A 12,228-nucleotide genomic window follows, 5' to 3' on the forward strand; every position below is an offset into this window, starting at 1 on the left:
TTCATATCTTTTTTATATTTTATATTTAGTATATTTTTAATCGAATATACAATTTTATATAAAATTTTAATAAAATTTCTGTCGATATTCAATATTTTCTCTAATTTAGTATATTTTTTATCTTAATTGTTATTTTTCTTTTTCAAACCACCGATATTTCCGTGATCGTCCATATTTTAGTCACAAGCATAATTAATTCCAATGGGGATCACAAGAATCGTATATTAACACAATACTTTTCAAAAGAGAAATCCTAACGGATATAGTATCACTTCATTCAATTGTACAATACCTAACCACAAACCCTATCTAGCTCTTTTCTTTCTCAATTAACTTGATCAGGTTAAATGGATAACACAAATTCAAATGGTAACGGAAATTCCTGTGTGCTATAGCTACTTATCGAGCACTTCTTAATCGCATTCTAATCCAATCCGACATATTGGGTTTTTCTTCATGAGACCTAGATCGACCTGCAATTTAAAACCAGATAAAATCCAATTAAGATGCATTACAAGTCAATAACAAATGTTAATGTTCAATGTAGAGTGTTACCTTGTGCCCAAAAAGATCTCGAATGTTGTCAATGCCATAGAGTATCATGGTCGGTCTGGTTCAAATTCCATAAAAGTATCATTACATTTACCAAGCATAGTTGGGGAGTTAGGGCTCCTCCTCAGCTTATAAATAAAACAGCAGTTATGAATAGCAGTGACTAATAAGTTACTCTTACCTTTCCAGGGAGAGGCCCCAAGCAATAACACTGACATCTTCTGGGAGTCCCATAGGAAGCAACATTTCAGGCCTGAACATGCCAGAATTTCCAATTTCTACGTACTTGCCAAAGCCTTTATGATAACTGTAAGAATGCATGAAAACTTATCAAATACTCAACATGCAAGAGCATTTCAACTTTATAAAAATAATAATAATAATAATAATAATAATAATAATAATAATAATAATAATAATAATAATAATAATAATAAAATAAATAAAAAATAGTGAATTTCTATGAATATCTCACCAAAATCTCCATGCTAGGCTCAGTATAAGGATTATAGGCTGGCTTGAATTTCAGATCAGACATGCCTGAAATATAAATAAGAATTAGAAATGAAGAGGTCCATTATTAAATAATACATAAAAGACCAAGAAAACAGCACAATGCCAGCCAGTGTATTACCCAGCCGTGAGAAGAAGTCTTCGAGGACTCCTATTAAGTCACCCAGAGTAAGGCCTCGATCACATATCAAACCTAAATCCAGAAACAAGAATTAAGACAGGTGACTGGTTGAAAAAAATCAGATCTATAAGCCAGCAATAGCAGTGCAGCATTGCTCTATAGCATATCCTTTCACCCTTTACGGAGTTAAGGACCAAGTGATGTTTGAACTGAAGATCCTACCCAATCAAGTAACTAACATCTTTATAAAGCAACTAACTCGGAGCCAGATAGGCTTTGCAGCAGAAAATGGGCTACACCAGGTTTCGCTAACTAGATCATTCAGGACCAAATCACAACTGTGCACTTTAATTTTAATTTATTTCGGATTTGATTTATAGTAGAGCCAGAGATGAAGAGAGTTATTGACCTAGTGAATGTCCCCAACTATCTAACTCCATTATCAGACAAACCATTAATACCTTCTATTTGGTGGAACTCTGCAAGATGTGTTCGATCTACTGCTTCATTTCTGAAAACACGATCTATAGAAAAGTACTTCTTGGGAGCGAAAGGTTTCTGTGCACAATCCTAATAAAGAATACAAATTGGAGCAAGTGACTTTGTGAGGAATGAGATAAGTGGCAGTGCAGGCATAAACAATTTCACATAAAGAAGTAACAAACAACATACAGAACCAGTATTGGCAAATATAGAAATGTCTACTAAACCTTAGTGGTTGAGCATATAATGATAAGGCATAATGCATATACTGATTAGGCATAATTACTTAACAAACTAACTAACATAGATGACAAAACTCCATCTTTAAAATGTTTGAAATGGCAGACAAAATAAGAATATTCTTGAGTTCCCACACCAGAAAAGTATTTAAACCAAGGCAGCATTACATGAATAAAAAGGTTATGGCACAAGGTCAGAAGAAGGAAAGAATAGGCGGTTTCACAGATTAGTACGATGCAAACATGCAGCAATCAAATGGATACATACAGTATATAAATATGAAGAGGATAAACAGTGAAAAAATAGACCTGTGCTAGCGAGTAAAGCATCCTAGAGGAAACAGCAGTCGTGTGAGTTCGCAGAAGATTCTTATCAGCTTCCTCTCTTTTCCAATCATATCCATAACTGCAAAATAAAAAGGAATAGAAAAAAAAGATAAGAGAAATAACAATATCCTGTGGGGTTAAGACATAAGCGCGATTTCAGTGTCATACCCCCTGGACTGATGACCACCAGACTCGTGTATACGCTTCACCCTCTCAACATAATCTTCAGGAAGTTCCTTGGTAGTTAAAGGAACTATAAAAGTACCAGATAATAATCAGTTGGAAGCTAGATACGGTAGCAATCATGAGAAACAAAATAGTTAAAAGTACCTTTCAGGAAGAATGTATCATGTGAATCACGAGCAGGATGTTGTTGCGGCTGGAAAAGAGCATCAAAGTTCCAGAAGCTGCTCTCGACATAGTTATTAGTGGGCATCTCTGCAAATCCCATTTGTAGGAAAATGTCCTTCAGTTGCTTACGTACCTTCAGCAGAGGATGAAGACAACCACCTTCAGTAGGCGCACCTTTAGCGTTCAAATTAAATTCTTTGAACTCCAGATTCTTCCAATCACCGCTCTGTAGCATATCTCGAGTCAAATCTGTAGCAACCTTCTTTCTCTGAGGAGCATAATTGGGACCTCTTGTCACTGAGAATCCCTTCTTCACTTGTAGAGAAATGAGCTTTCTTTTGGTGAGAGCCCTGATGTCATCTTGGCTGATGTCTATAGTTGACACATTATCCTTACCGTCCTGTATCCGTAGAAGCAAAGTCTGGACCTTGTCATTGTCCACGTGTTGGATCTTTCTGGTCACTAGTTGCTTTCCAAAGTCCACCCATCTATTCTTTGCAGCCTGGGCGCAAGCTATCTTGAAACTTGATGCATCAAACTTTTTCTGCATAAAAAAACATAACACACCTTCAAATACCAGTACATGATTCACTACACAGAAAATACACTACACAGAAGAACAGAAATAAGCATTACCTGCAATTCATCTTTTGTGATACCTTCTTGTGGTATGGACAGGAAGAGCTGCATTTCCGGTGATCCATGAACCGCATATGTCTTTCCCTCCTCGGTGAGCAACCAAGTCTCCTTCGTAATCTCCTGCAAATTCAACAAGTAGCAACAAGAAATCAACACAGGCCATTACGCAATCTGGAATCAGCTAATTCACTTCAGTAAAATAAACACCAACATTTAACCCGACGAGGGAATCCCAAGTTCAATTAATCTATAGCCACATTACATTTCTTGATGCATTCTCTATGTGCCTACTTCTAACAAGTTTATGAATCAATAGCAATATAACACCACACAAGAAAACAAAACGAACATGAAGATGAACAAGTTGAAATCTCAGTCGCAAATTCAATCATTCAAATTAGAAGCATTAGCGAGATTGAAGTTACCTGAGAATCAACGTATCGGTGACCAGTGAGACTCTTGATAGCATTGGCGATGTCGTCGGGGTTGAGTTTGGCTTGGGCGGCGAAGAGTAGAGAGTCGGCGATTTCGTGGTGGTTCTGGAGGTGCCGGAGAACTGCGTCCTCCGCAATCGCTCTTCTGTGGTCTGAATCCGCCATCGCCTCCGCTGCTTTGGTCCCTCCTCTATCTGTGGCCAACGGAATGTGATTACCAGGGTTCAGGGTTCCTACTAAACTGAGCCCCGTCACGGGCCGGGTATGGGCTTCTGTAAATTTAATTTTGTTTTTATTTTAAGAAGTGAAATCCACACTTTTTAAATTAAAATCTACACTTCCGCTTTTTATTTTTTGTAACTTAAATTTTGTTCTCAGGACTAAAAATGAAAAGTATGAGTGATAAGCTTGACTCCACTATTCCAAATGCAAACTGCTCAGCTCCCTGTTGAGTTATGTGATAAGCTTGATAAGCTAAAAAAAGACTTTATTTAGGGTGATATTGTTGACAAAAAGAAGGTTCACTTAGTAAATTAGGATATTATTTGTCAACATAAATCTCTTGGTGGTTTGAGAATCAAAAAGACCTTTACCATAAAAGGTTCACTTAATTAGTAAATTGAGATACTATTTGTCAACATAAATCTCTTGATGGTTTGGGAATCAAAAAGACTTTTACCATGAATCAGACAATGCTGGTTAAATTGAGTTGGAGGATATTTCAGCAGGATGATGGTCTTAATTTGGGCCTCAATTTATTCTCATAAATATATGAAAAATGCTAATGTTGTTGATGATAGGTATATTATGCCTTTTGATTGTTCCAGCTCGTGGAGAGATGTTGTTCATGGTGCCTCCCTATTGAAAAAGGTCTTAAATGGCACATTGGTGATGGTAAAACTATCAGGTTATGAATTGATGCTTGGTTATCGTCATTCCCTCTTTTGGATTTGGCTCTTCCTGAAGTTGCTGTTAATATAAATGCCACTATCTATGAATTTTGGGATGAATATGGATGGAATATAAATATGTTTTCTGCCTTGCTTCCTGATGATATTATCAGCCAAGTTATTAATATGCCTACTGGTTTTGATGGTGGTGGTGACAACACACTCATATGGGGCTCTACTTCTAATGGAAATTGTTCAGTTAAGTCTGCTTACAACTTGAATTTTAATTTATCTAATGCCACTTCTCCTTTGTGGAAAGCCCTTTGGAAGTTCAAGATCCCTCCTAAACTGAAAACTTTTTGTTGGTCTTTGCTGCATAAGAAGCTCTTGACAAATTTCAAAGAGTCAGAAGAAACTTCACAGCTGATAAGTCTTGCCTTATCTGCAATAATGCTGATGAAACCCTTCTTCACTTATTCAGGGATTGCCCTCGTTCTTCTGCTATTTGGAATGAATTTTTAAGTCCAGGTTCTATTCTCAACTCCTTCACTCTAAATTGGGATAATTGGATTGATGCTCAAGTCCATTGTCATATTGTCATAGTGTGATTCAGGAAAATATGAAATAGTGCAACTTATTTGTGTTCATATATATGTTGGTTTATCTGGAAATGGAGGAGTATGAGTGTGTTTGATCCTGATTTTTCTATGCCTTTATTTCCCAAGAAGGTTATCTGGAATTACATTGAGAAATGGAATACTGTAAATGTTAAAAAAAAATACTGAGTCTGTTTACAACTATAAAATTTTCTCATTTAAAATGCCAAGTGAGAATTGTTTCAAGCTAAACATTGATGGCTCAAGAAGCACTTCCTCTGGAAAGATTGGACTTGGTGGAGTCATAAGGGATCACAAAGGTAGTTGGATTTCTGGTTTTTAAATAAATCTTGGAATTGGGGAAATTCTTGATGATGAGGCATAGGGTCTGTCCTATGACCTTAAATTAGCTTCTCAGCTGCAAATTGACAACTTGAGCATTGAGTCTGACTCTGCTGTTCTTGTCCAACTCTTTCAGTGTGCTAATCTTGAGATGCACCTTCTTGGCTCTCTCCTTAAAGGTTGTAAGAATTTCATGTTTGCTTTGGGAGATACTCAGATCAATCATATTTTCAAGGAATTCAACATGATTGTAGATGCATTGGCTAAAAATAGTGTGTTTCATGAATTTTGCAATCCTCCAACCCATGCTGCTCAATCATTTCTTGATGATCTTGCTGCTGTAAAAAGAGCTAGGAGAGTCTCATGCTCTAGTACTTAGTTTTCTTGTTTTTTTGTTTAGGCCTCGCTTGTAACTAAAAAAAAAGAAAAAGTTAGGAGTGTGAATTTCAATTTAGAGTGAATGAATTTCACTTTCCCTTTATTTTCATGTTCAGCCATAGGATTCATATGATGAACCTGTGAGTCCCCATAACTTGTTATTTAATTAGTAGAGTGTTGTTATTCTCTGGCTCCACAAATTCTTCCTCGACAAATTTATCTTGCTCAATCATGTTATTAAGAAGGATATAACTTATCATGATGGCTCGAAAAATCTTCTAGTTTAAACAGCTTACCACCGTGATGCAATATTGTCCATTGAGATTGGAGGATACCAAAGCATCGTTCCACATATTTGCAGTAAGGCTTTTGTTTTTTTGCAAAGTGTTTCTCCTATGTATTGGGATTCGATATTGTTTTCACAAAAGTGGACCACCTAGAAGTAAATTCTATAGCAAGGTTGTAACCATTGGTGTATCTTTTGTTCAGAATTATAGTTGATCTTCCCTTCCGACCCCAGAAAGCTCCAGCCCAGTTGGTTTGGCAATTTTTCCACTCCCAATACATGCAATCGATATTCCAAATTATGACTGAAAACTTGCGGCGATGTCCTCTGTTGAGAAGCCTATATATAAGCCAGCAATGTCACACCCCAATTTTCGAATGATAAATTTTCAAAAATTTGGGCATGATATAACTTAAAAATCTTAATATCCCAAACCTGCTCAACAACTTCCAAACTAAACAAATACTGGAATGTAAATGTAAATAAACTCAACAACCGAGTTAAACATTACATCTCTATAATTACATCAACTTCAAAAGTCTAGTAATAATAAAGTCGCTCACATGAGCTTAAAAACAAACTGCCATAAAAAGAAATAAAATAAAATTCACAGAAACTAAAATCCTGCACTACGCCTCCGCCTCAAACCTTGGTGCACCGGGTTGTAAAACAACAAACCCGGTAAACTAAATAGCCCGTATGAGTAACTCCCAAAAATATCTCAACCTAACATCACCCAAAATGAAACCGGAAATTCCTGCTTAGCACTTAGTTCAGGAATTGCCTCAACAATTAAATTCAAAGAGAGAAATTGAGAAAACATAACAATTCACTAAACAATCAATCATAAGAGAATCTTGCAAATAATGATAGTTCAGGAATTCCACTAAAAAAAATCACACAATTAAGAATTAAAGAATCTCATGCATTAAGCATAGTTCAGGAGATATTCAAACGAGTTACAACAACAATTAAGAATAGAGTTAAAACCACATTTTCAACACTTTTACAAATAACATGTACCCACGAGTCCCAGATATTAATAAATACCTCTCATGACCAACAACAACAATTTGTGTACCCATGGGTCCCAGATACCATAAGGTATCTCCCATGACCTACACTGACAGACGGATTAGAGCTCTATTCCTAACCGTAACCAATCACCCGGCCAAAGGCTTGGAACTCAGTTTGACTGTCCAATATCAAATCACAAAATAATACTAGCATCATAACCGTAACCAATCACCTGATTAAAGGCTTGGAACCCGGTTTGACTATTTACACAACATTTCACATAAGGGTAGAATCATCATAACCGTAACCAATTACCCGATTAAAGGCTTGGAACCCGGTTTGACTATCTAAACCAAAAATCACAGAATAATAAAATTAACATCAACAACCCAATAGCACATCATAAAATTATATCCTTCAACTTAGATATATTTATATGCACAAGACATAGTTATTCCCACAAGAATAACCTATCAATAACAAAAAATATTATAATTTGATGAACCTTAAAAATAATCATATGATAGGAAAACTTGTTTTATCTTATCTATGAGCCGTTGGCGATTAAGCTCACATATTTTAAAACAACCAAAAATAAAATTTTTAATTTAAAAACATCATAATCATCAATAAAAATCATCATCGTAATTCATCATCATTCTATCATCATATACCTTATCAACATCACCATCATCATCATAATAATCATTATCATCAACACAATAATTATCGTTATCATTCATCATCATAATAATCATTATTAGCACACAATAATTATTATAACCATCAACACAATTTCATAAATAATTAGTTCTAAGTGAACCTTGGTGAGATGTTACTCACCTAAATATATCCAGCTGCGTCTTCCACAAACAAAAGGGCTAAGCCAAGCCACTCACCCTTCACCAAACACATAAAATTACACAAATACTACCTTAGTAACCAAACAAACTAATGAGAAAATTTCACCCTTAACAAACCTTAACCCATAGGAGGACAACTTTCCAAGGTCGTCATATTTAACAACTAAATAAAACTGCCTCTAATCCTCAAAACCTAAACTCAAACCTCACACAAGCCTAAGATTAAACTTAATGTTCTAACACGCAAACCTTACACCAAACCTACAATTTCCACATCTCATCAAGCTCACAATAACAAGAGCTAGCTATCCACTAAAACCTAGAGTTTGGAAATTGCCGGACGCGCTGCCACGCGCCGCCACAGGCGGCGGTAGGTGGGCCCCACGCGCCACCCCAAAACTTCAAATTTTGCACAAACACCCAACAACAACCTTATAGAGCACAGCAAAAGGAACACTTTTTATACCTGACGTTTGAGCCAAATCGGCCGGAAACCGGCCGGAAAAGTTCAAAAACAGAGCGGCCAAGGAGTGCCTCCAACTTCTAGACTTCAAGATGAGGTGAAAGGAAGCTTGAATCGTGATTTAGGAGGAAGAAACGTCAAGAAACAAGCACCCTCGATGTCCGGGTTCACCGGAAAACACCAACTCCGGCGGCCACTTGACGACGTTCTTCTCCGACCCCGAGCTTGGTCTCCGACCTGAATTGCCGTGCTACACCACTGCAGCCTTGGAGGCGATGGCCGAGCGGACCCAAAGAGACCGGCGGTGGTCGGACGGCTGAGTTTCTTGCCGGCGACAGTGAGGGTGTGGGAGCGGCTCGGGAGGAAGGAGAAAGAAGAGTTGGGGGTTTTTTTGAAAAATAGGGTTTCTAAAAACAACCCTCACATTTTTTTCTATTTAACCAAAAATCCCATAAAGTCATGAACTTCTGCTGACCATAACTTCTTCATACGAATTCCGTTTTACATGTGCCACGTGTCTACGAACTCGTATCGCCATACTCTACAACTTCCGTGAAGGAAGTTTCATGAGAAACCCAATGAATAAAAAGTCAACTAAAAAGTCAACCGAATAAAAATAAATAGGAACTAGTATCTAAAATTCCGGGATATTACAAGCAAGATTAGGAGGATGAAGGAACCACTCACCATAGAGAAACTCGATTTATCTACCACTACCACAATATGAAGCAAAGGCCACACATCTTGTGTGGGCAATAGAAGTGTTGCATTTTCCCGTAAGTGTGACAAATGAGGGATTAGTGAAGAATGAGAGAAAATTATTGCTACATATATGGGATTGCAACACCCCTATTGCCCACACAAGATGTGTGGCATTTGCTTCGTATTGTGGTATATAAAATTTATTCAGACAAATCAGTGTTGTAGAAGTTCTTGTTAAACCTAGGCGGGATTGTAAGCACAGATCAATCCTAGTCGCTGTACCAAAATCAATACAGTATAATATATAACAACAAAATCTATAGCAAATTGATAAAAAAAAAATATAGATAACTGAATTGAAAAACAAATTTGTATACTAATCTAGGATTCAGAAAGATATCAATCCTAGCTAATATATAAACGAAATTTAGAGGAACAAATTAAACTTGTGAGAGAGGCTTGCAAAAGCAATGTCCTACGACACAATTTCGTCCTTGCACCTGTGCAGTGCTTGATTGAATGTAGACGTTTGTCCTGCAAGATACAACTATCGATCCAAGGCCTTTGCACAGATACCTTGAACCCTAGCGAACTTCACTTGTGTTTCTCTTAGGAATTTTGATTGTAGAGATGTCAGGAAGAATCATTGTTTTGATGTACGCTTTCTATATGAATTGATTGTTCTTTTATAGAAGTTAGATAAGAAGATACGACTGTTTACAAATAGAGTTTAAGTTGAATAGATGTAACTATTGATAAAAACAGTTAGAATTTTTATTTCTTTTATCTGAAAACTTCAAATTAAGAAAATAAATTCATTTATTGGAATTTTAATTAAGTCCAAATATAAAGAAGACTTGTATCCAACGTAAGACTCTATCATAAAAAGTTCTAACAATACCCCACATTTTCTATTCAAACACCAACAATTCTCGTCCTAGACAGTTTAAAAATCAATATATAGTATCGCTCTTTGCCAAATCCATCAACGCGGCAAAGGATTTGGTGACATCTTCGATCGACATAACGATGATGGTAGACAAGGAGGAGATGTCGGGGCGTCGACCTTGGTTGACAGCAGAAGCTTGGAGGTGCTGCCTTCCGTTATTTTTGATGGAAGGTGCTGCCTTCTGTTAGGGTGAAGCTTTATTTCTGTTTAGAGTCAACTAATCCTTCTTATGAATTAATGTTTAGGATGTATTGAAAACTGACGTAAAAATGAGATTTTTCATCAAGTGTCATCACAACGTACTGGTTTTATTTTAGTAGCATGCGCATGCAGTAGTTGTTCTCGTCTGAAACTAAATTAGGCCAAAGACTCATAACTCTGAACTTCTGAAGTACGTCACATAATTTATTTCTTAATAGCTATATATTGATAGATGATGATGATATACGTACATAGCCAATGAACCCCAAGTAAAATACGAAGCAAAGCATGGATAATAATTCCTAGCTATAGCCGATCGAGTCAATCAAATATATATTTATTCTATATGTATGTAGATATTCCCGTGGAGATCGAATATGCTAGTTTTTAACCCCGCAGTAGGCTTTGATGGGTGACTCTGCCTTCTTGGCCTCCGGTGTGGTGTAAAACCTTACGAAGCCAAGGCTGTCGAACTGGTTATAGAGGAGTGGGTGGCTGTCGTCTACTAGCTCTTTGGGTACTTCAAATACTCCATTATTGAACGTAAACATTCCCAGTGAATATCGAGTCTTGTCCCCGCAGTGCTTCACACGATGGTGGGGAGCTTTCACTCTGTCATTGCTCCATACCTATTATCATCATCAAATCGCTTAGATTATTATGATCAAATGATGATCGACTTTTCAAATTAGTTTTCAAATCTTAATCAAAACATAAGAAATAGTTTAAATATAAGCAAGTAACATATTTAAGTACCTGAAGTTCATCACAGGCCATGAAGAGGAACTGAGAAGATGCAGACTCGACACTGATCCAATCACCATCCTTAGTCTGAACCTCGAGGCCACCGACATCATGCTGAACGATAATGGTGGTGAAGTTCTTGTCTGTGTGGCTCGGAAACCTAAGGGCCGCGTCTCTCTCTTCTGGTATCTTGTACTTGAGAAAACGAAGAAGATGACTGTTGGAACTCGCCAACGTTTCATATTGCTCCAGAGGTATCCCGTAGCTTTCGAATATCATCTTTTCCACAGTGTTTTCCAACTCCCCGAGCAACTTGGCAAACAGATCTGTGATTTCACTGCAAGCAAATTAAGCAACATGAACGACAGATGGGTCATCATCATCAATTACGTAAACCAACATACATGCATATGAAAATTAATAAAACTCATGTAGCTAGGTACGTACCAAAATTGGGTCTTTCCATTAGGCCACATGAGGTCCCTGAACTTCTGAGTTTCTTGTGGGGATGTGACGTTGTCAATGGCAATGCCTTCATAGAGCGGCAAGAGGGGGTTTGGTCCGATATAGCCACGGTAAGGCTCCTCGCTGGTGTTCTTGACCTTGTTCTCGAGGGGAACCTCGAACAGATCCCTGGATTGGCCGAAGATATTGTCCATGAGCTCTTGGGAGACTTGTGGGTACAATGCCACAAAGCAACCGTATTCTTCGAGTGCATTGCGGACTTGTTTGCAGGTGGAAGTCCAGGAGCTTGAGCCAGGCTTCAAGTCTTGGAGGGAGAAATTGATGGTGGGAATCTCTTTAGGAAGTGTCATGGAACCCATTGTTACAGGTTAGCTTGTAAGACAGTTTCTAGCAGAGACGCTGGAAGGGAATGGGTTGGATATGCAAACTATGTGTTGTGATTCCCTTTTTATAGCGACCATGGTCATGGCATGCCATGCAGCAGTTTCAGTAGAGGAAATGCACCGCGGGACTAATTGATTGACCAATATCAATGAAAGTCGTCAAATTACTGGAAGCCAAGAAAAGAAAGGATGCAGCTACAGTGGCTATTAATATGAAACGACCCATCGTTTACATTTCAACACCCCGAGTTTAAAACCCAGAGTCGTGACTTGTGGTCTAACTCTCTAAC

At 37.5% G+C, this 12,228-nt stretch overlaps 2 protein-coding genes across 2 annotated transcripts; both read right to left on the bottom strand.

The window, feature by feature from the left end:
* Nucleotides 1-204: 204 nt before the first annotated feature.
* Nucleotides 205-3,865, bottom strand: LOC101310086 (probable phenylalanine--tRNA ligase alpha subunit-like). The gene is made up of 11 exons (XM_004291705.1): nucleotides 3,651-3,865; nucleotides 3,223-3,345; nucleotides 2,566-3,130; nucleotides 2,404-2,488; nucleotides 2,218-2,314; nucleotides 1,648-1,756; nucleotides 1,187-1,258; nucleotides 1,029-1,092; nucleotides 734-862; nucleotides 556-610; nucleotides 205-473 (listed from the first exon to the last, which is right to left on the bottom strand). The coding sequence occupies exons 1-11, from the start codon at nucleotides 3,822-3,824 to the stop codon at nucleotides 414-416; spliced, it is 1,533 nt and encodes a 510-aa protein (XP_004291753.1). The 5' UTR covers nucleotides 3,825-3,865; the 3' UTR covers nucleotides 205-413.
* Nucleotides 3,866-10,655: 6,790 nt separating this feature from the next.
* On the bottom strand, nucleotides 10,656-11,914 carry LOC101313869 (gibberellin 3-beta-dioxygenase 4-like). Its single transcript, XM_004293106.1, has 3 exons — nucleotides 11,538-11,914; nucleotides 11,103-11,427; nucleotides 10,656-10,975 (listed from the first exon to the last, which is right to left on the bottom strand). The coding sequence occupies exons 1-3, from the start codon at nucleotides 11,912-11,914 to the stop codon at nucleotides 10,727-10,729; spliced, it is 951 nt and encodes a 316-aa protein (XP_004293154.1). The 3' UTR covers nucleotides 10,656-10,726.
* Nucleotides 11,915-12,228: the final 314 nt, after the last annotated feature.

The sequence above is a fragment of the Fragaria vesca genome, linkage group LG2 (genome assembly GCF_000184155.1).
Source record: "Fragaria vesca subsp. vesca linkage group LG2, FraVesHawaii_1.0, whole genome shotgun sequence".
Lineage (NCBI taxonomy): Eukaryota > Viridiplantae > Streptophyta > Magnoliopsida > Rosales > Rosaceae > Fragaria > Fragaria vesca.